This window comes from Amblyomma mixtum, chromosome 1 (genome assembly GCF_055824585.1).
Source record: "Amblyomma mixtum isolate Tamu chromosome 1, ASM5582458v1, whole genome shotgun sequence".
NCBI lineage: Eukaryota > Metazoa > Arthropoda > Arachnida > Ixodida > Ixodidae > Amblyomma > Amblyomma mixtum.
Genome location: NC_143012.1, coordinates 40345226 through 40367603, shown reverse-complemented (window position 1 = coordinate 40367603; position 22378 = coordinate 40345226). Strand labels below are relative to the sequence as shown.

Below are 22378 nucleotides of genomic sequence, written 5' to 3'. Positions count from 1 at the left end.
GTTTGAAAAAAAAAAACGTTTTAGCATAAAAACATATTTTTGTTTGCAAAACTCGCGTATGTCCTTCAAGTCCTGCATTGTGCGAGGAGGAAGGTGCAAGGAATACACAGAATATTTGCAACATTCGTGTGGCGCTCTCAATGGGAGCCCATGAGGCGTGACAACTTGTTCCTTCCCTTAGAGGGTGGTGGAGTGGGCCTTGTTCACCTGTTCGTGCATCAACTTGTTTCCCGTTTTTTCTTTTTCAAATCGGCAAACCACCCGTTTCTGGTAGCTGTGCTCATTAGGCGGCTTAGTTTTCATTTGCCTTACTTATTCGCACCGACTGTGCAGGCTCGTGAGGGGACTTTATGGGGATTCCTTAAGGAGGTTGCCGACACTTTCAATTTCCTCACTGTGCGCTTCTCTTTAGATTACCTGTATAGCCTCTCGAGAAAACAGATGACCCAGGCTCTCACTGAGTCTTTGTTCCCTACACCATTGTATCGGCAACCTTATCTGGGGTCTTTGGACATCAGTGTTCTAAAGCGTGTTAGGCGGATGTGCATTCAGGTTGGCCAATGAGGGCGCGTTCGTTCAACTTCATTAAAGGGAGGATTTGTGTGTCTTGTAGTGCATCACGTGGTCTAGTATGCTTACTGACGTATGCTAATTAGTATGCCTAATTAGAAAGATGTACTAATGAACAAATACAGTAGCAAATATCCATTAACTCTGTCGTGCCATACTCTTAAGGCAGATATTTAGTGTGCTTGTAATTTGTATCGCGCCATACCCGTAAGGCGAAGCTTAAGCGTCCCGCTATTTTTAGCTTGAAAGCACTCTTCCTCTAGGTTAAGCCCGAGCAAGATCTTGGGATATTTCTGGGTTTGTGCCAAGCATCTTGCGATGTTTTTGGCTTTGTGCCAAGCAAAGTAAATAAATCAAACAAATATTGCCGCTACTTGGATTGCAATTCGCGGCGGCGCTAACAGATCAGCTTCGCTGGACAGTGCACGAGAGCACTAAGTTACCGTCGTAGTTTTTTTTTTTATTGCATGGAAATAATGTCGAAAAAGAAAGTCTGAGTATGCTTATGCCACAAAACACCACGCTGTGCAGTACGAGCCCAGCATACCCCCGCATGTCCGCAGCCGACCATGCCTCATGTTAATGATGATGATGTCCTCAGGCTTAATGGCACATACCCACGGCAGGGGATTGGCCAGGGTGCATATCCCTCGCCGTGCCTCGTGTTAAACTGCGACACACTCTCGCGCTGTGCATTTCGCATAGCCGTCTTCATCAACTTCCCTCTGTGGCGCGAAGACACGGATAATTGTCTGTCCTCGTCGTCGTTACCATTCATACCATTCTGCTTTCGCACTTTCATAAAATTCAGACAAACACTGTCATTTTTTTATTTACATATAATGATGGCCTTCTCGGGCTCCAAGCAGGAGTGGGCACAGTATACAGGAATTTAATCAAAAAAGACAAGGATATGAATCACTTGGAAAATGTTCTCAGTAGAAAATAACGATCATAAGTCAGTCTAGCTTTTCGACTCTAAAAAAATTGCCGACGATTACGTAACTTCCTAATGCAAAATTTGAGCGCAGCTCATGAGCTGTTTCAGCTTTTCGATAGATTGAGGCAAAGATTTCGAGCAATACATCTGTGCACAATTACAGACAACTTATTTTTCACACATATTCCTTCTTCAAGAAACACTCCACTAAAGTTCTTGATTGTCATGAAGGAAGGTTTGTGGTCGGAGAAATAGAGGGGACTTGCTGCACCATTCCCTGGTTCTTAAAGACGAGGTCTATTCAAGTATTTCGCGAGGTTGTCATAGCTGTGGGGGCGTTACGAGCGAGAGGAACGGGATGTTCTCCCGCATAATTGGTAAAAAAAATCCTGTTTTATTTATATGTACATTGAAGTCCCTACCCACCCTGTCACCTTGGCAGATGGCAGTTAATGGCTTATCGCGAAAGTTCTCTCACCGTTGTCAGCGCTAACGCATGCAGCCCACATCTATCTCTCTCATGACCTCATGTATGTATAAGCGCGATTGAGGCGTCCACTGAACCAGGGAGACAGTTATGCGCACTACCTTTCCTAAAATGGCACGACATTGTCAATGCCAACGCATGCAGTGCACATCGGTCACTACCGCCACGTAGCTTAAATCGCGACTAAGGTGTCCACTGCTGGTTACAACGGACAACGGCGACGGCGACGCCGCGAAACGCAGAAACGGGCGCCAAAGAGCTGCGCTCTAGAACTATTGAGGCAGTAAAAAAAATTACCGACGATTACGTTACTTCCTAATGCGAAATTTGAGCGCAGCAAATAAGCTGTTTCACCTTTTCGATAGATTGAGGCAAAGAAATCGAGCAACACATGTATGCGCTATCACAGAATTTTTTTTTTATTTTTCACACGTATTCGCAATTTCGGCTCGGGCGGTGCACATATACAGATCCGCCGCCACCGATCTGGCTCTCTGATTGCCACCGCACAGGGGTTGCATTGGAGGAGGAGCGAAGAAAGGAATTAAGTTCGAGCTGGCGCTTTGACAACCGGAGACTCGCAGGAAGAGGGGGGAGGGGGGCGGCGTGTACACCCAGCGGCAAACGATGGGGGCAGAAGCGCGCGCAGCAAGCGCACAACACGATAAAGGGAGGAGGGAAGAGATAGCAGCGACTGACTGATGCCGCTGACGCCGATAGCGCTGGGGGGACGAAAGGGGGGCGGAGCTGGTTACGAGGCCGACGCCGACGACGACGCGAAACCCAGGAACGGACGCCAAAGAGCTGCGCTCTAAAATTACAGATATTTCTACGTCCACTGTAACGCTCGTGAAATAAACAAGGCATGGCAGGTTTAAATCGCGCTCTGAGGCAAGCGTGACGTTGGTTTCCACGAAACGGCGTCCCATATAATCCCGCGCCCTCCCCAGTTCATATGGCACGACCAGTCAGCTGCACTTGCGTGGAACCGGAAAAGAGCGCTGATATAGATAGGAACGGCAAGGCCATCGCAAAGCTCTGTTGCTTTTGGCAGCTGGCTGGTCTCTCTGTTGGAAAAATAGAATTTGGGTCGCAAAGTAAATACCGTCGGAAAAATTTTGCCGCTTCGCAGCTGGTCCACGCAAAGTACGCGTGCCAGAGCTTCTCCTTTGTGGCTGCTGTGTCCTCTGAGTCTATACATCTCTACGTGGCTGCCGTTACAAAATTTTTTAGATAGTCTATAGAGTTCTGTCTATAAAGTCAGCTTCAGACAAACAGACGAACAATGGCTAAATGCGGGGAATGCCCGCTGTAAATTATAGCGAACAAAAAAAAAAGTCTGCAAAAAAAAAAATAACCGACCCACAACATTCCTTCGGAAAAAACAGTTGACAGACCGTCACTTCTAAGCGAATTGATGCAATATGGCGTTACAGTGATGTAACGCAAAATTCTTTGGGCAGTCTTATTTTGCCTATGATGTCTAGTCCTTAATGGAATCGACGTTCCTTAGGCTTTTTTTTTTACTCCTTAAATACTAAATCTCTCTCCTGCTACACTTCATTTTTCAATGACACTTTTCTAGGTCTTTAAGTTGGCAGTATATAATGAATGAATGAATGAATGAATGAATCGCTTTCAGTTCAACCTCCAGTTCAAGTTAAAACATTCAGTTTCCACTGATAGAGAGAGAGAGTTCTTTAATGAAAAACAGATTTTAGCCGGTGTGAATATTCGCTGACGTGCTACTCTGAGTAGGGGAGGGAAGAGGGTAATAAATATGGAAGATGGGTGGTAGAAAAGAGTGCGGTCATTGAAGAGGGTTGAAACGCTATAGTTCACTGCATGATGACTTCTTTGGATGAGACGGAAGTTTTGTGCATGTACAGCGGAGTGATTTCCACTGAATATGCAAAACCGGCCTCGCCCGATTAACATGTTATCGTCTCTACGGTTCTCCAATTTAAATATCCTTGCTGACGGATCCTCCTCACGGATTGAACATTAATTAAAGCCTTCATGGTTTCCCTCTTCCTTATCTAAGGTGTAAAACTCACGTCGAATACGCCACGGCTGTTTTCATAACAGCGGCTAATTAAATCTCGACATAAAGACCTAACCATGCCAGACGCTTACGACGCTAAGGAAACAGAATACGCCCCACAAATTAACATGCAAAGTTTGACGTCTAGAAATTAGCTCTACTCGTGTAACGCACGTTCGCTGCGGAGGTCGCGGACGCGGCTGTTATCGGCTCGTACGCGGCGCGCCTGCTTAAGGAATGCATGCGAATCTTGCGTAACCTGCCACGCGCGCCAGGAGTACGAGCTTCTCCCCGAGGTCTCGCGCGTAAACACTACGTACGCTCGCTTACTACCATCGTCCTTCTTCACCACTAGTGCAGGCCGGATGTCGTTCCGGTTACTTTCGTCGCATTTTTGTTTTCTTTTTCTTTTCCGCGACGTCATCCATGCGCGCAATCCCTTCTCTAAACATATTCCACCTAGTCAGAGTTCGCTGATATATGCCAGAAGGGGGCGCGATAGCTGGGTGATTCTTCTCTACCTGTGGTCCTGTCCGGGAGAACTGGATTGCCATAACTATAGCCTCCATCCCCAGCACCATTGAGAGGACATAGTAGCGCTAAAATACAGGTACGACAGGGTAGAAGAAGACAACACAGCCGCTAGACGTCCAACGTGGTCCAACGTGGTCTATAGAATTCCGCTATCTTGCGGAAAATGCTACATCGGCCAAACTGGCCGTTGTATCAACGTTCGCCTCATGGAGCACAAGAATCTGGCAGCTGCTGCATCAGGCCCTGGACACTTGGCGACACACTGCAAACGATGTAAACATAGTGAAAAAACTTGTACCCCTTGGTTTCAGAAGACACGTGTGATATTTTTAAGTGCAGACCCGGAGGAGTGGGAGGTATTCGAAGCCTTTGTTATTCACATGGGAAGGCAATCGTGTGTGAGCAAACCAAATGATTATCTTTGTACTAAAGAATTGAAGTTCCTGTATCGGGAAGTGCCGTCACGCACGCGAATTCATTGTTGATTTTTTTGCTCCTGATTGTCACCTATAAATTCGTGGTATTTTTCGGGAATAAAGTCAGTTGATGTCTAGCGCCTGTGTTTTCTTTCTCTACCCTGTCGTCCTTTTTTTTAGCGCTACTACTATGTCCTCTCAATCGAAACACCAACTAGCCCAGCTTTCTGCCTTAAATGTCCAGCAGCATAGCTAGTGGGCCCAATGTTGGAAATGTATTCGCAAAGGGCGGTCCTACAATGGACCAGGGTGACACCATCCACTTCCAATAATAGGCCAATTAGCTATGCAGCTTCGTCCCCATTCCCCTCCACTTCTCTACACTGTAAATACGCATTTTTCTATATGGGAATAAAAAGGGAGTATGTCCTTAGTACACACCCTTGAAAAAAGAGTGTGCGCTAGAGGACAGCTTTACACCCTTTTTACTCCTTTCTGTTTAGAATGTCGGCACTTACTGTCCAAGCAGAAAATCAGTGATGTGTCATGGCGTAACCAAAAATTCCTTCAGTTATGACCGAAATTCTCTATTTCATGACCTCTTTTCATGCAGAAACTTGAAAACGCCGTCAGTTTATAAAAAATGAGACAATTCCGACCAATAAAACTCCCTGAAACGGCGTGAAAACCCCGTTTTCTGCTTATTTTGCCCTTCAAATTCCCTGAAGAAAGGAAAATTCACCGGATGGTACATTACTGCAGCAAATTTTCTCTTCCGTCAGCCAACTCAATCCCCCCACCCCCCTCCCCTCTTGTCTCTGTGTGTGTCTTGTCTCCTTCTTGGTCTGTGTGTGTTTGCGCTGTTGAACCATCACTATGAATCTTCAACTGCAACTGTAAGCCGGCACCAAAAAAGAATCCCTTTTTGGTCTGCAGATTCTGTTGCCGCACAGAGCTCACTGTGCCCAGTATCAAGCTCTCCAGCCAATTAGTTAACCCGTCTAGTAAAAGAGCAGTCTTTGTCATACGTTCCCTTAGAGTTCCTTACATCTGTCTCTCTGGAAAGCGAAATTAATGGCAGCGCGTTTCTCACAGGGCTGCTGACCCGAGGACGCGGGTTCGATCACGGCCGCGGTGGTCGCATTTCGATGGAGGCGAGACGTTAGAGCCCCATGTATTGTATGCGACGTCACTGCACGTTAGAGAACCCCAGGTGGCTGAAATTATGCTGAGCCCTTTACTACGCCGTCCCTCATATTCTGAGCCGCTTTGGGACGTTAAACCCCCATAAACCGAACCATTTCTCACAGATAGCAGCGGGAAACTAACACCACTCAAAACTCACTTTTTCGAACTGACAGACCCCAGCTGTGCGAATTTCCCGCCGCGCTGCCACTCAGCCTTCGTATTATAAGCAGCGCTTGACGCGTATGTAAGACGTGCTTATCTGCACTCTAAACGAAAAGGAGTAAAAAGGGGGTAAGAGTTCATCTAGAATGCGCTAGAGAGATTAATCCCTTCTTACTCCCATATGAGTGTATCTGTGTTAAGAGTACACACCGGAGAGGGCTCCTCGGCACCTTGATAAAGAGGGTCCTCCTCCCGCGTTTTCGCGTTGTCGCGGGCAGGCCTCGTCGCTTCAGCGTGACTCAGCTGAACGGGCGACCTTTAAAACATCGCGTCAAGCCACGCGCGCCTTCGCAACCAGGTCGCGAAGCGCGTACGCCAAACCGCTGGTACAACACAAAGCTTGTACAGCGTACAAGATTCTTGCGAGTCAGGAGCGACTTGTAGGTTGCGCGAGATGCTGTTGCATAGCATTGACTCTCGGCGATCGGCTGTGGAGTCATGTAAGCGAGACGGATACGGTGAAGACACACGGTTCATCGACGTCTGCAGTGTCACCCTGCGGCCATGTTCGGAACGTGTTGGCAATGAACCTGTTGTGTACGCAAGTTTCGCAACGAAACGAAGGCTTATTCTCACAGCTCGCCTTATGTGGCAACCACGCGAGGCGACGTCAGTTGTTCGAGATGTTGCGACAGATTTCGTTGAGGTGTGTGAACTTGGGCCTAGGAGTGCTTGTGGTTGGGCTACTGTAGTCTGTTATGTTGAAGCACCGCACTGGGCAACCACAATGGAGTACCACAGTGGTATTCTATTATGTTGGAGCACCAGTGCGGTGCTCCGACATAATAGAATACCACTTTAGGGCTCCACTGTGGTGCCCCACTACGATACTCTAATAGAATACCACTTTGGTGCTCTGCTGCGGTGCTCATAGATAATAGAATACCACCGTGGTGCTGCATTGCGGTGGCCCACTGTGGTGTTCCAATATAATAGAATATCCCTGTGATGCTCCACTTTGGTACCACACTGTGGGGCTCCAACGTAGTAGAATACCACTGTCGTGCTCCATTGTGGTGCTTCCCTGTGGTGATCCAATATAATAGAATACCACTGTAGTACTCCGCTGTGGTGCCCCCTTTGGTACTCCAATATAATAGCAATACCACTGTGGTGCTCCACGGTGGGGCCCCCCTGTGGTGATCCAGTATACAAAATACCACTATGGTTCTGCACTCCACTGTGGTGCCCCCCTGTGGTGCTCTAATATAATTTAATACCACTGTGGTGCCCCCCTGTGCTGCTCCAATATAATAGAATACCACTGTGGTGCTCCAACGTAGTAGAATACCGCTGCGGTGACTGGGTGCACCAACCTGCAAGGAAATAGTGCATTGCAGAAGGGGGGAAGTTTGGGCGAGGTGGTAGTAATCCATAGTGTTTGAGCACCACTTTGGTGCTCTACTGCGTTGCTCCAACATCTTATAATACCACTGTGGCGGAGCATAGTGTTGGAGCACCACTGTGGTCTCTACTGCGTTGCTCCATCATCTTACAATACCACTGTGGCGGAGCGCCACAGTGGTGATCCAACACTATGGATTCCTACCACCTCGCTCAAATTTCCACCCTTCTGCAATGCACTACTTTTCCTAGCAGTTCATCTTGGTTTATAGGAACCAGAATGATACACAACGCTAAGAAAGACCTCGGGAAGAGGAAGCCTTGAACTGGGAAGTCAAAACACCAGCGCAACGTTGTGCCGCGTTCGGATGCGTGCGGCGCGACGATCGTTGCGTAGCCCGGTCGTCCCGCGGTCTTGCGAGACGAGCGGGCTCTAGCTAGCTGCGGCGGCACGCCGCAGTTTCGGGAGGCGACCGATCCGTGCCAACTTTTCCGTCCGACCGACCTACCGACCGCGTGCTGTGCGCACTCTTGGCGAGCAGGCTTCGTCGTCGCTCAGAACCCCGCTGGCAGACACTTCCCTCGCGGCAACACCCGTTTCTTTCCGTGGGCCTGCTACAACAAACGGCTTCATGTCGCGTCGTCTTCGTCTGGGCAGCCGTCTGAGCATTCCTGTTGCAATGAAGGTATTCCGAAGTGGCCTCGGCCCCGACGGCCATACGGTGGCACACTGAGCCCGGCAGCCGCGTTCCACAGGGGAGAGGGTGAGACACGAGGGAAGGGAAATAGGAAGGAGGGTTTAAACTGCGGGCGCGCTCTCCTCGATGAAGGAGCGGCCGCGGGTGCCCCTGGTATAGAGTCCGGAGTGTGGGACGTTGAGGCTCGAGCCTTCCCACCTCCTTCCCCACTTTCCTCCCTTCTCCTTCTCCTCCTCTTGTCGCCGACCGCGGTGCTGTTCTCTTTTGATCTTGGCTGCCTTCCACCCAACCCCAGCCCTCTCCCCTCCTTTTTCATCCTCCTCCTCTCGGAATGGGACACGTACCTCGCGAGTTGCACGTGTGGTGGTACCCCTCCGCCCTCGTCGGAGGCAACGACGCTTAGAGAGCTGTGCCGGCGCTTCGCGGGCTGACGCCGCTGCTGCTGCTACCTTTAGCACACGCCGCCGTTGTGCGCCTCCTCATCCCGTAGAAGCGCGCCGGCGGCGCGCCTCCATTGCCGTCATTACTATGCATGGTGCGGCGACGCTTTCGAGCACGCGACTGTTCTGTCTCCGTGCGTATATGTGTGTTTTTTTCACCCTTCCTTCCTCCGGAGGAAAATGTCGCCCTGAGGCCGCTGTCGACGCTTGTCGTTGTTGCCGTCTCACTTGGCGGTCGACGTCGTAATCTTTGAGGAACGCGACGCACGCCGTGACCTCTAACGGAGGGAAGAAGAAGAGCCTGGTGTTGTGCTACTGCTCCGGCCGCTGCTCCTGAGGAGGATAAGCTGCGACAGAGACTGCGCGCTGACGACCTTCAGAAGGGGGAACGATTCTTTTTCCGCTGTCGTCTGTACGCCCGACTGCTGCCTCTTCTATACTGCACTGCGTTTACCTTTGTGTGTGCGCGCGAGTGTGGTGCACCTGTGATTGTCGCATTGTGTGAAGAAGGAACGCGGGAACGTGCGTGCCCTCGTCCCTTTCCATCTCCTCCTTCTCTTCTGTCGGAGTTCTGAGCACTGTTAAAGGAGAGAGAGGGTGGGCAAGGAGAAGAAGAGAAGAAGGAAGGGTTCTTGACTTTCATTCTTTCTTCATTCATCTCTCTTTCAACTGCTTTGCTTTCTCTCTCTCTCACTCTACTGCCGTCTCATTGCCTCTCGCTTCTTGTTCGTTTTCCTCCTCTTCGCTGTCGTGTTACTGCGGCGAAGAAACGAAAACACAGACGTCTGCAGCGATCGGCAAGCCTGACAGTCGCCGCATCGGGAAACAGTGCGGTTTTTTTCCTGCGCCGACGATTTTATAAACGCTCCGCTATCGGGGACGATCGACTGACACCACCCACCTACCTCGTCCTCCTCTCGCGCTCTGCGTTGGATTGCGTCGTCGGCACCGCCGTTGGATAAGGTCGGCGGCGACAGAACGAGTCGCGACTGTTGAGTTGTCGCTCGGACCGAGTTCTCTTTTTGCGGCCACGCTCGTCGACACTGCTATAGCCACTGCACGTACTACGCTGTCGCCGCTACTGTGCTACGCGGACGACATCGCCGCTGGAGTCCTTTTCCTAAGAGGGCACCGTCGCCGCCGCTGTTGCCCGGATTTGCGTCAACGTTCCGTGTCAGTGCCCGCTGCCTTACTCAGTGACGGATTGGATTTCCCTGTTCTCTGGTCGCAGAGGTTTCAGTGACGCTCTTGCTAAGTGAGGCTGGCTTACGCAGTGAAGTGTTTGCTCTTCCAACGCTGAAGTTACGGAGGTTGCGACACGGAACACCGCCGCCGCTCCTGTTGTTACACACTCGACGCCGCTTAGCGTGGGGCCTTCGCTTGTACGCAACTACCGGCTCCGGAGCTTAATCTTTCTTGTTTGTTTTTGAGTACTTGTTCGACAGCTACGAGCTGTGTGCGTGCGTGCGCTGCTGTGTTAATTTTTTTTCAAGCTCCTACCTGTCTCTTTTTTTTCTGCCTGCCCACGCTCGCGCGCTCGCTAATTGGTGCGGGTAGTACTATATCATCTGTGCCGACTTTGGAATGCGACTTTGACTTCCGCCGTCCCGACCCGCCTGTGCGTGCCGTTCCGGGGCCCGTCTAATAACGGTGTTTTGTGCAGGCGCTTAGTGTTCGGGTTCGCGTAATTGCATCGACGCTTCCGCCTTCCTTCTTTCTTTCTTTTTTTTCGTTCGTTTATTGCGAGCGCCGTTCAGTTAAGAGGTCGGAGAAGAAAGAAGAGAACCAAGCTCGTTGTGCGCGCTGATTGATGCGGTCATCCTTCTTGTTCCCACACTCCTCGTCGGTCAGCCAGTGCCGCGGGAATCACCTCCACGTCGTGTGACTACGCCATCGTCATCGCTGTGGTTGTTGTTTGTGCCAGCGAAGCCACAACCACCTCTTTCCACGTTGATCGAGGACGACAGGGACTTGCTCGACGCCTTTATGTTAGCGCCGACGCCGAAGAAGGTGGAGCCGACGAGGAATACTGCGGCTAGACTCGACGTTGTTTACGCGTCGTGGTGCCCTGCGTGCGTCTGAGGACGACATCGTGCAGCTGTTGTCATCGTCTAGACTAACCCCGTCTGGTCTGGGCTGTGTTGTTTTTCTCGTGCTTTGTGAGTCTGCCTCCTTTTTGTGACGGAAGCGGCGCCCCCGTGACGTAATCGGTGGAGAATAAGTCGGGCCATGGCTGAGCAGGTCCAACGAGGAGTTAACTGGAGCATCGAGCGCAAGGCGGGAGGCGTGATGACGATGCAGGCCTCCATGAGACGAATCCAGATTCGGCGCCGGAAAGTTGGAGTTGTTCGGTTCGGAGCGACGACCGTGTCCTCTGGCGACTACAGGTGCGTATATTACAGGACCTGTTCGCTTGCTGCTGGCAAACGTTGTGGAATAATGGAATGATACGCTGATATAGATCCGAGCCGGGGAATCAGTGTGACCTAGAAGACAGGAACGATAATTCACTGTTGTTTCATACGGGCGGGAGCAAGATACCAGAAGCACATTTCGCGAGGAGATTACGGTTTGTTGTGACGTGTAACGCTGTGAATAACCTGCGGATTCCCAAAGGGGTGCGTCACCTGGGAAGCGATTGTTTTGTTTTTTGCAAGCGCCCGTAAGTGCCTCGGCCGATACCTTGTCTGAAATGAACCGACGTTACTAATCCTCCCCAAAAGACTCGGAAAAATGAGATTTCCGAGGTAGAAAGAGTGAGTTTCAAAAAAGTTTATTCTCTCTCTCTCTGACTACTGCGATCGACCATATCACTTGCACCCCGGCGATCTATGTTGCTGTTCTGAGCGCAGCTATTTGCCGACTCTACGGGCACCACAACACTTTATCGTTTTGTAGTCCCTATCTTATCCGCTTGCTGATTTTTCAGATTCAAAACAGAACATGGTTGCTGATCTCATTTACTTCAGTGCAGCAGCTACAGTTGTGAACAGGGGATTTCTTGCGCAGCCCTTTATTTTATTTTCGCATTGTTTTGGATTCCATCTCGATTCTTACCAGTGCCCGTAGAATTAACCCTGTTTTCTTGTAACCTAGTTGCTGCACATGGTACCAATTTTCTCAAAAGTCGTAGCGTCGTGGGCAGATTGGTTTCGATACCAAGTGCCCTACTCTACAGTGTCCTATCAAATGATCTTGTGCAGCTCAGATCTCACCTAAAATCGTGGCTAAATTATATGTATCGTTAGCATTGCTATAAACCCTATGATATATTCCCCTATAGCCGCCCTGTGCTAATGTGTGAGTGATACTTTCAGTCTTGTGCTGCTGAGATCTGACTTTAAATCGTGACCAAACTGTGTTTATCATGAGCATTTGCTATAAACCCTATGATATATTCCCCTATAGCCGCCCTGTGCTAATGTGTGAGTGATACTTTCAGTCTTGTGCTGCTGAGATCTGACTTTAAATCGTGACCAAACTGTGTTTATCATGAGCATTACGATGAATCCTACGCTAAGTTCCGCGAAACTAACCTGTGGTAATGTATGCGTAATACTTTGTTTTTCACCTTGCTCTGTTAATATTTCCAAAACGAGGTTTATATTTGGCACTGGACGTGCTTAAGAACTCAATAAGAACAATATAGGCCCATATTTTTGCAGAATCAGAGGTACAGATGTGGTTTGTGTACAGATGTGGTGTGAATTCAAGTCACTAGATACAGACCAGACTTCCTATCTGCGGCCCTTACATTAAATGTTGTGAGCGGACTTCGAGCTGGAGCAGCGAACTTCAAGAATGGAAATGCTACGCCCTCGATGTTTCAGAACTGTCCCGCATTAGGAACATTTCCTGGGAAGGGGGGGGGGGGGGGGGGGGGGGAGAGACCGCGTGCGTTGAACAGGATGAACCAACGCTTCCATACAGTAAGTGCATGGACGTGCCTTGCTTACTTTTCTTTATTGCCTCTACAATTTTAACACGTGTGCAGTTCGTTGACACTATTCTATAAGAAAAAAATGCACCAATCCTAAGTCCCTCATGTAGACTGGAATGTGGAGTCGGGGGAGCTGGTCGTGTCAACCACTGCCCGTTATGGTGATTGAACGGTTATAGTGTTTCGGGGCTATGCGTAAACGAAGTCGTGCGTTCGACTCCAAGCTTCGGCTGTGAGTTGGCGAGGAAGATATGCAAAATTCGGCAGGGCTAAGATTCAAGTCGCTTGAGGATCTTAGCTTGATCGAAATCTGACCTGAACCCTCTATATCGACGCTGAGGTTCAGGCTGTTGCTGACTTGACTATTATGACGGTAAAAAGCCGGCAATCGCAGTTCCGTAGACACACCTCAGGTGAATGCTAAACGGACACTACCACCATTCGCTGAACAGTTCTGTGTTCTAAGGTTCTGTTCTGGTAAGCCGTGCTGTAGCTCTCTCTCTCTCTTTTTTTTTCGGGAAATTTCCTCAGGACCGGCAGAGCTGAGGGAGATACGAAATTACATTGAATGAATGAATGAATGAATGAATGAATGAATGAATGAATGAATGAATGAATGAATGAATGAATGAATGAATGAATGAATGTTAAATCAACTTCCAACTTTGGTACGGTACTGACGACACGAATTCAATTTGTAATCAGCGAATGTTTGGCGACTCGTCCTGCCGTGTTACGCTTCTTGCCACCTACCGGAGGTCATATTCGCACAGCTTCTTTCGTGCGAGCACCGCATGATTGGTTGGCGTATGAGCGCCGACCAATAAAGCCCTCCTCTGTGTGAAGCTATTACTAGAAAAATATGCGTCTTAACATTCTTTAGTGTTATGCCTTTCCCGTAAAAAGGTGCATGCCCGCTCTGTGTCCCTGAGCTGAGGCTGTTCGTCCTCCGAGAAAGATCTGTCGGTCTTATTTACTGCTCGTATTTGCACGGATATCAACTGCAGTCAGTTTTCGCAAAATTCATATTCATCGCGGTGTCTCCCAGTTCCTGCCGCTCTATATTTGCGACGACGGGACAGTCACGCGCGACCGACTCGAATGACGTTACGGCGCTCCCAGCTGTTTCGAGCAGCCATGTCGCTTTCACGTGCGCTGCTGAAAAACACGGCCTGTCAAGGACGCGTGCTGGTGTTCTCGTAACCTGGACATCTGTGCTACTCAACTCCCCCCCCCCCCTCCCCCTGTCCTTCCGACTCTGTGCGGGGTAGTTCCAATACAGCAGCAGGCCGGTGGCGATGTTTTTCCGCAGTTACAAGTCCCAGAATGCATTTCGGTTTCGAGTTACCGAGTGGCATGGAATGCCTATGCGCGTGTGGGAATCGCGCAAGCATAGAAGTGGCAGTTTGTCGATGTCCCCATCAGTGCTTTTTATGGGATGTACACTCACCGTCAAAAGTAAATGGAAGGCGGCTTTGTAAAAAAAAAAATAATTTCCTTAAATATAAAGCATAATGGTCCATGTTTGTTAGTGCACAGTGCAATTCGCAAAATCACAATTAGGCTGCACATGCGTATTCAAGGATGCATGAATTGGAGGAGAGGGGGGCAATGATTCAATTTTTCGTTAGTATTGCCTTCTATTTTCTTCTGACGGCACCTGTACCTTGATTTTCTTTGTGCTTTAGCTTATATTGCATTCAGTTTTTATTTATTGGTGTAAATAATTCAATCGGTTAATTTATCCTGGGCTGCCAAATGCCGTCAGTAAGGGGGCAGAGCAGCTTTTTTGCGGCTGCTCCTTTCCTTGTAAAAGAGGAATAATAAACTCTATTATTATTATTATTATTATTATTATTATTATTATTATTATTATTATTATTATTATTATTATTATTATTATTATTATTCTTTATATTATATATGGTATTTGCTGTTTTTTTAACTGTGCGGAATTTTGGAAAACGCGGGTAAATAATTTGTTAAAGAGTGCGTTAAAAAGTGTAGCGTACAACACTTCTGTGCCTAAAGAGGATTTGTTTCTTAGCTTTAGTTTCCCAAAATTTAACAATGTCTTTCTTCAGTATGCTGCCGTCAGACATATGGGGACTAACGAATTCAAAGTTGCACGGTCATCTGGTCATAACCTCCGTTCTGTCTCCTACTATGAACTGCCGCCGCGGTGGCTCAGTGGCTATGGTGCTCGGCTGCTGGCCCGAAAGACGCGGGTTCGATCCCGGCCGCGGCGGCTGAATTTCTTTGGAGGAGAAATTCGAGGCCCGTGTACTGTGCGATGTCAGTGCACGTTAAAGAACCCCAGGTGGTCGAAATTTCCGGAGCCCTCCACTACGGCGTCTCTCATAGCCTTAGTCGCTTTGGGACGTTAAACCCCATAAAACCTAAACCTAAACCTAATCCACCTATGAACTACCAATTACTAGAACTAAATACGAGAAAGCCAGCGCTGCTTTTATGTCCCCGCAATATTTAACAGTCTACCTAATGAAATAAAGGTACTGAAGAATAAGAAGGCAATAAAGAAAGCCCTCATAACCTACACTGTCTTAAAGGAAAATACAGTATAAAGGAAGAAGCGCTCCAGATGTGTTTTCTTGTGTTCTTAGGGTACAACGCTCTCATTACCTTCTTTTTTTCTCGGTTTTAGTGAGTCACCCAAAGCAAACCATTTGATCATTTCCTGTTGCTAATGACTTTATTGTGTTTCCTTCAAGTGTTTTTTTTTTCTTTTCCTTGTACATTGTCAATTTGAAATGTTTTTCCTGAGTAGGTAAAAAAGAGATTTGCCGCCTGCTGCCGGGTTTTGCCCAACAAGCCACCGATGGCTTTGGCATGCCCGGAAATGTATTGTATTGCCTGACGGGAAATAAAATTATTATTATTATTATTATCAAAAAATCGCAGCTCGGCATGTTCTATTTATTTTTTTTTTCTTAAAACGCGAGTCTGTATTCGCTTCCGTACTCAACTATCTAGGGCAAACATCGGCCCGAAACCGTGGTGGAGTCGGCGTCGAAACCGAAATCAAGACGAATCTTGAAATCGACGTCGAAATTCATGCTTGAGCTACACGGAACATTCTGAAAATTTTGGTCGAATTCTTTTTTTTTTTTTTCACGTACTTTCAGGGCCTGCTCTAACGCCGTAGTGTTAGAGGCAGGGAGTGATCAGAGAAAGGTCCGACGAATAAATACAATAAAAAAAAGAGAACGGGAGAGGAGTAATTACTGCACCTGTGGTGGCCGATTGTGCAATATTAGCATAAGCGCGTCTTGAACTGTTGGTTGTGTGTGACTTCAGTAGGTTGTGTAGAAGTCGTATTCCACCCGTGGGACGTCGTTGACAAAAGCGGCTATGGCAAACAATCATTTGCGTAAAAATTAAATACGGCTCTTTGAGCACGATCTGCTCAAGAGGAGGTGAATTGATCGGATTGAGTTTATAGCGAAGAATAAAATAGGAAAACTTGGAATGAAAAATGCTAATGAGAAGTAGTTTCCCACGGCATGCATGCGATGGCAGCCGAGCGGTTGCTTTTGTCGTAAATATCCTCACAGCTTCTGTATAATTAAGCAGCGTATAGCAAACTTACTCTTGATATCATTTCTAGCGAATGTATTTATTTTACTTGAAGTCCTACTCCATAAAATGGCCACAGTTTATATGACAGAATTTCATGCCAGTATCTTTTTTTCTCTCGCTGTGTTCTGTTCTCTTCACTGTCATTGCGAGTATAACTACTGAGGTAGTCAAGCCAGAATACGCGTTTACAACGCCTAATTACTGCTCAGGTTGTGGTTAGACGACTATAATCTGCGCCAGCCATTCTTGCTACCGCTATCTAATTTAATTAAACTGTTTTTCCCGTTATTCTGTGCACTATTTCTTGAACTTATCTAAGAGCACGCTCATCATGTGGCGGCAGTTTTCTCGACGACTTTACTCCAGTTATATCAAGGCATCAAAACTAAAAAATAATGCGTTAACTTAAGAACTGAACGTTTATCGGGAACAAACAGCAAAAAATTCAGGGGGCACTTTGGCTCTCTAAAGTGCTGCAAGGCGAAAGCGTTTCCTGACCACTGTTTGTTTTTATTTACTTTTTATTTTTCATGTTTTGTTTTTTATTTATTTTTTGCTCCTTTTCTTAATTTTGTTGTTTTTTATTTTTACTTTCACATTTTATTTTGTTTTTGTTTTTTGTTTATTTTCTTATTTTTATTTTTTATTTTCCTTTTCTTGACTTTACTCCTTCTATTTTATTTATGAAGCCCATGCATTCACTAGATGCGCCTTTATTCATGCTGGAACCTTGAGCCTTTTAAGCAGTGACGCCGAAAGGCGGACGAATCTGCCGACGCGCCTGTCGACACGGCTGCCGACGCGTCTGTCGACACTCCTGCCGACGCGTCTGTCGACACGGCTGCCGACGCGTCTGTCGACATCTCTGCCGACGCGTCTGTCGACACGGCTGCCGACAGCGTATGCTAACGACCATATGAGGCATTAAAGGCTTTCGCCTTAATATGTGCACAAAAAGCCGAAACTACAAAGAAGCAAGAGACCAAGGTTCAATTCCGCCGCACCTGGAATCCTTATTACGAATGGATTAAACGCGCATCAACAAGAGATCTAAAACAATGCAGTGAATATTGGCACGAAATAAATACACGAGAAAAAATCAAGTGTCATCAAGGAAGGCTATTTCATGGCTTGTTAGGGTGACTGAAGGGGTGCTAACGCACGTGTCGATTCATTTCCTAGCCGCTTTCCTAGCGAGTCACATGCCCGCCAGTGGCCAGACAGGTTAGAGCGGTCTTGGTTAAAAGAATTCTCATGCTCCATAAGGCGTATGTTTAGGCAGCGGACGCTTCATTTAGCGAGAGCTAAAGGAAGCGTATTACGTCGCGAAATTAATCGACGCGTTCATTAGCACACGTTCAGTCACCCTACCAAGCCATGAAATAGCCTCCGTAGATGACTTGATGACACTAGATTTTGTCTCTTGTATTTATTTCGTGTCTATGTTCACTGCATTGCTTTAGATCTCTTGTTTATGCGCGTTTAATCCATTCCTGATTAAGATTCCTGATGCGGCGTCATTGAAACTTGCTCTCTTGCTACTTCGTATTTCCGCCTTTTTGTGTACACACTGCTTTTTTTTTTTTTTTTTTACAATAAACGTTCAGTTGCGAGTGAGCGCTTGTGGCGTCTTGTCTCCTTCTCTTCGTCTTTTTGCGCTCGTTAATTATGAAAAAAAATACATTTCGTACGTTTTAAATAAAAATTGAAACCACTCCGACTTTTGGTGTTTGAATTGTTATCCTTCGTCCACTCTAATGGCGCGTGCAACAAAAACGGTTTACTGTCGCGAGCCTGAGAATGTACGATGCGCGTAGCATATCATTTCCTGTTCTGCACTTCCCCGAAGTTTGCGAACGTAACTGGCGATCGCGTTTTCAGAATTGCAGCTTTCGCTACAAGCGCCGCAGCAACCGCAACAATTCGTTTTTCTGCCAGAATCCCGCTGTGAGGAAGAGCGGCCTCCTGTAATTTTGGGCATCTCTTATTCCAAAAACAGCACTATTATGTCTTGTGTTCGATTGTCTTGAACTGAACTTCGATTGTTCGATTGTCTTGAACTGTCTCCTTTAGTCTACTATTCAGCTTTTCCGTTTGTTTGTTTTGCCGTTTTGCCGTTTGTTTTCCGCTGCCTCTCCCGCATGGGCCAAAGTTTTTTGGGCTCGAGAATTTTGCAATAAATGGACAAAATCCGCGGGCGATGCGGTCGAACTCACTCACTCACCCATCCGCCCACCCACCCACCCACCTTACCACCCAAACCCACCCACGCACCCACCCACCCACCCACCCACCCACCCACCCACCCACTCACTCACTCACTCACTCACTCACTCACTCACTCGCTTCATTCATTCATTCATTCATTCATTAAAACCTTAAGACCCCTCCAAGGACATTACATGATCAGAAGGCTGATTCATCCCTTATTTAATTCTGTAATGAATGTATGGAAGCACTCAAGGACAGTATGAATAACAGCTTCGGCGGGCAAGGAGCTCCATTCCCACGCGATGTGGGCGTAGAACGATTTGAGATGCGCAGAAGTCGATGCTCTAGGAGGATAGACTGCGTTCGGATGGCTGACTGGAAGTAAAAGGCGGTGAGCAGCGTTGATAACGAATGACTCGGTGGTGCATGATAGATGGTGTGAAGAAGTTCGCGCGAATACTCGAATATTCGCGCTATCTTGTATACATGGCATGCATCACCAAATACATCTAAACATAATTACGCGTACATGGTAGCAAAAAAAAGAGCAAAACGCTAAGACAATGTATGAGTATCGAGCTTTACCAATATCGAACGAATATTGTGTCTTTAGACATATTCGCTATATCCGGTACAAATTTTTCGTTATTTCCGGGTATCTAATATTTTTAATGCCTGCGTATACAGCGCAAGAAGACAAGTTGTTTGACACCACTTCGAATGTCCTACGGCAATTAGTTTGGCCGTAATGGACGTTTGAAGTGTCAAGAAGTCACGGTTTTGGGAACCAAAGGTCGTCAGTGCGAGTCCCTATGATGCGCTACGCTTTGCTTCGACTAGTACTCTTATGCTCCGTAACGCGCTGAGTCGTTTGATACCACTCCGAACATTCTACGCCAATTAGGTGGTCCACAGTCTGTATACCAAGGTATCACCCACTGGCCCTTCTTGAATGACTGTGTGTTTCATGCTAACGCGACCTTGAGTAATGCAAGTACTAGAGCTAACGCTCTGGAATTAGAATGCGGTAAAGGACAGTTTACTCTCTTTTTACGCCTTTCGTGTTTAGAGTGTAACCCGGCAGCATGTTGTCGTGAATTGCAGAGGTTAAGAAAAAAGCAAAGTCTGACTATTTCCCGGCGGAATTAAAGGCTGCGGAGGTGTGCTTGCGCTACTGGACGGTGCATACTTGGCGGCACACCATAACATCGGCCGAGTGTCTAGCTCGCCCACACAAGGAAAGAAGCAGCCGACTCTGTCTGCTCAAGGAGACATCACTATTGCGCGTGCACCGTCTTTTATGAGTTTCGGCGAAAAATACGAAAAACAAGAAACCGGTGGAGCAACCTTCAGCTCGCTTCTATTCAAGAGGGAAGAAATCTCGGCGTCCATCTTAGGCGTAGAGATGGAACGATATAAAGCGCGCGACCATATAGGAACGTCGTCTTCGCCGTACAGAGCGTATACTCTTTAAGTCCTCCGCTCAAGTGGCCGTGAATATACGGTGTTGAAACGTTTTAACTCATCGCTGCGCGTTAAAATATTGCCGACGACGCGTCGTTTAGAGAAACTTTTTTTTTTTTACCTCCACCGTTTAAGAAGGGCGTACTCCTAGCGTGGCTCCCAGACACATGAGACGCATTTAAAAGCTTCCGGTAGAAGCAGAAGCTTTTTCTCTCTCTTCATCACGTATTCGAGCTTACGAAACTGGCTCAGAGGCACATTTATATCGAGGCTGAAACGCAATTGAGTGTAACAGAAATAGAGGTCACGCGATATTCATTGCTTCCGGGTCAAAGATGATACTTATCACGGCCAGTCTCGCATTTACATATAAAGGAAGCTATTAACTTTGCTCGCAGAGACTGCTGCCTCTATTTTTTCTTTAGGTGCAAAACTAGGGCTACCGGGCTGTAGACACGTAAGTGCGTATCCTTTCGGAATAGCAACAACTGTTATGTAGAAAAAAAAATCTTCCTTTAAAGACTCTCTGGCTCCTGGAAAGGGAAAGGAGCAATAAATGTGCGTAACGTCGGGAACACGGACTTGTACCGACAGTCGTCGCTTAAGTTTTTTTTTGTTTTACCTTCTTGCTTTTGCGCTTGCTTGGAAATGGCGAGGAGTTTTTTTTTTTTTTTCTTGCAAAGTCTTGCCCAATTCGAGACACTTTAAAGTTTTCGCTGCGATTGATCGGCTTGTTTTCGAGTTTCGAGACTGCCCGGTAAAAACCACAGCACAGACGTCGCGTCCTTACACCGTCCGGTGAGCCCCGGAGTCTTTCCTCCATGGAACAAAACAGCTAGCGGCCTGTGTCTACTCTCGGAATCCAATACAAGCATAACGCAAGCTCTCTGCTCAGTGCAAATTCCTTCATTTTTTATTTCTTTAATTTTTTTTGGTACTTATTTCTAAAACTGTATTGCGAGAAATTCTTACCAGTGGTGGCTTTGAGGAAATAGAGATTCAAAGCCTGTTGCCGTGCGAGTCTAGACAGTACTGATCAGTTAATTCTATTATTTAGTTTTCTATATTTATTTCTCTCTTTAATATCTCGACGCTGTAATTACATCACCGCTCGGAAGCTCGGTACGCGTAGAGTGCTTCGCTGAGACAGGTATTTCCTGCAGGTATAAAGGCGAAAGCCTTTAATGGCTCATCGTTGTCGACAGAAGGTTGTCAGCAGAGGTGTCGTGCTTTTTCTAGTTACACCAGAATCTTTGTGCACGATGGGATTCGAACCACCATCCTTCCATTCCGCAGCCGAGCGTGCTAATGGCTACGCTACTTCCTGCCAACGCATATGTAGTTCTCCTTGCCTAGGACGCTGGGGAGAGTTTGCAGAAAGGCGTCGAATCAGACGGATGCCTCCCAAACGCCCTCCAGTGTTTCCAACATTTAAGATTCACAAACAGTTGTGTACTTAATAAACATCTTAACCACACATCAGTGACACAAGCAGCAACACCGCGCTAAAGGCTTTCGCTTCACCGCACTTTAGGACAACAAAGTGCCCCTTTGAATTTTTTTCGGCATAGCAATGTGAGCGGTATAGTACATCATAATACAACTAACTAGCAAGCTGGTTGAGTAGTATTGAATAGTTAGCTTTTTAACTCTTACTGTTAGGCTCTTTAATTCCCCTCTGTACCGCCTGTTCCCTTTGCCGAGTGCAGGGTATCAAACCGGCACCCTCTCCTTAAGGGGGGATGAGGGAATCGAAGGCAACTTTCCTATTTTTCGACTTAGAGTGATGAAATTCGGCAGGCTGGCTTAAAACAGCATCAAACAATCAGGAAGGAAGGAAGGAAAAACTTTATTTTACTCTAGTCCTTTTTCCTGCGGTTTGGGAGCATCTTCAGAGACGTTTTCTCCTTGATTTTACCCCCAGGAGTCTTCTCTGTCGAAGTCGTCCGCCTCTAATCAGTGGTCGGTTGCCCTCAGTCCAGGGCTCCGCTGGCCACTGCCGCCCGTTGAGCTCGCTGTACCAGATCTTCTTGGACTTCACAGCGGTCGCTGGACAGCAGAGTCTCCCACTGCTCCGCACTCGGGTTTTGTATTTTGGGGACCACGTCTATCTTTTGGCAGGCCCATGTGATGTGATAGAGAGTAGGTTTTCCGTCGCACCAGGGACATTTGTCCGCGTATATGGTAGGGTGCATTTTGTTTAGTATATGTAGGTTTGGGAAAGAGCCTGTTTGTAATTGTCTCCAAGTGACAGCTTCCTCTCTGCTGAGAGATTTGTGC

The 22378-nt window shown here is 47.4% G+C and overlaps 1 protein-coding gene across 5 annotated transcripts in view; it reads left to right on the top strand.

Moving 5' to 3' along the window:
• LOC149366108 (3',5'-cyclic-AMP phosphodiesterase 4C-like) overlaps positions 1–22378 on the top strand; it is a 616957-nt gene that overhangs the window by 315248 nt on the left and 279331 nt on the right. Inside the window, exon 1 of one of the 5 annotated variants that reach the window (XM_089548683.1) lies at positions 8862–11270. The exons of the other annotated variants lie outside the window; for them this stretch is intronic. Within the exon in view, the coding sequence (XP_089404809.1) occupies positions 11113–11270 (158 nt within the window). The 5' untranslated portion in view covers positions 8862–11112. Of the gene's footprint in view, positions 1–8861; positions 11271–22378 lie in introns of those variants that run through there. 5 annotated transcript variants of the gene reach the window in all.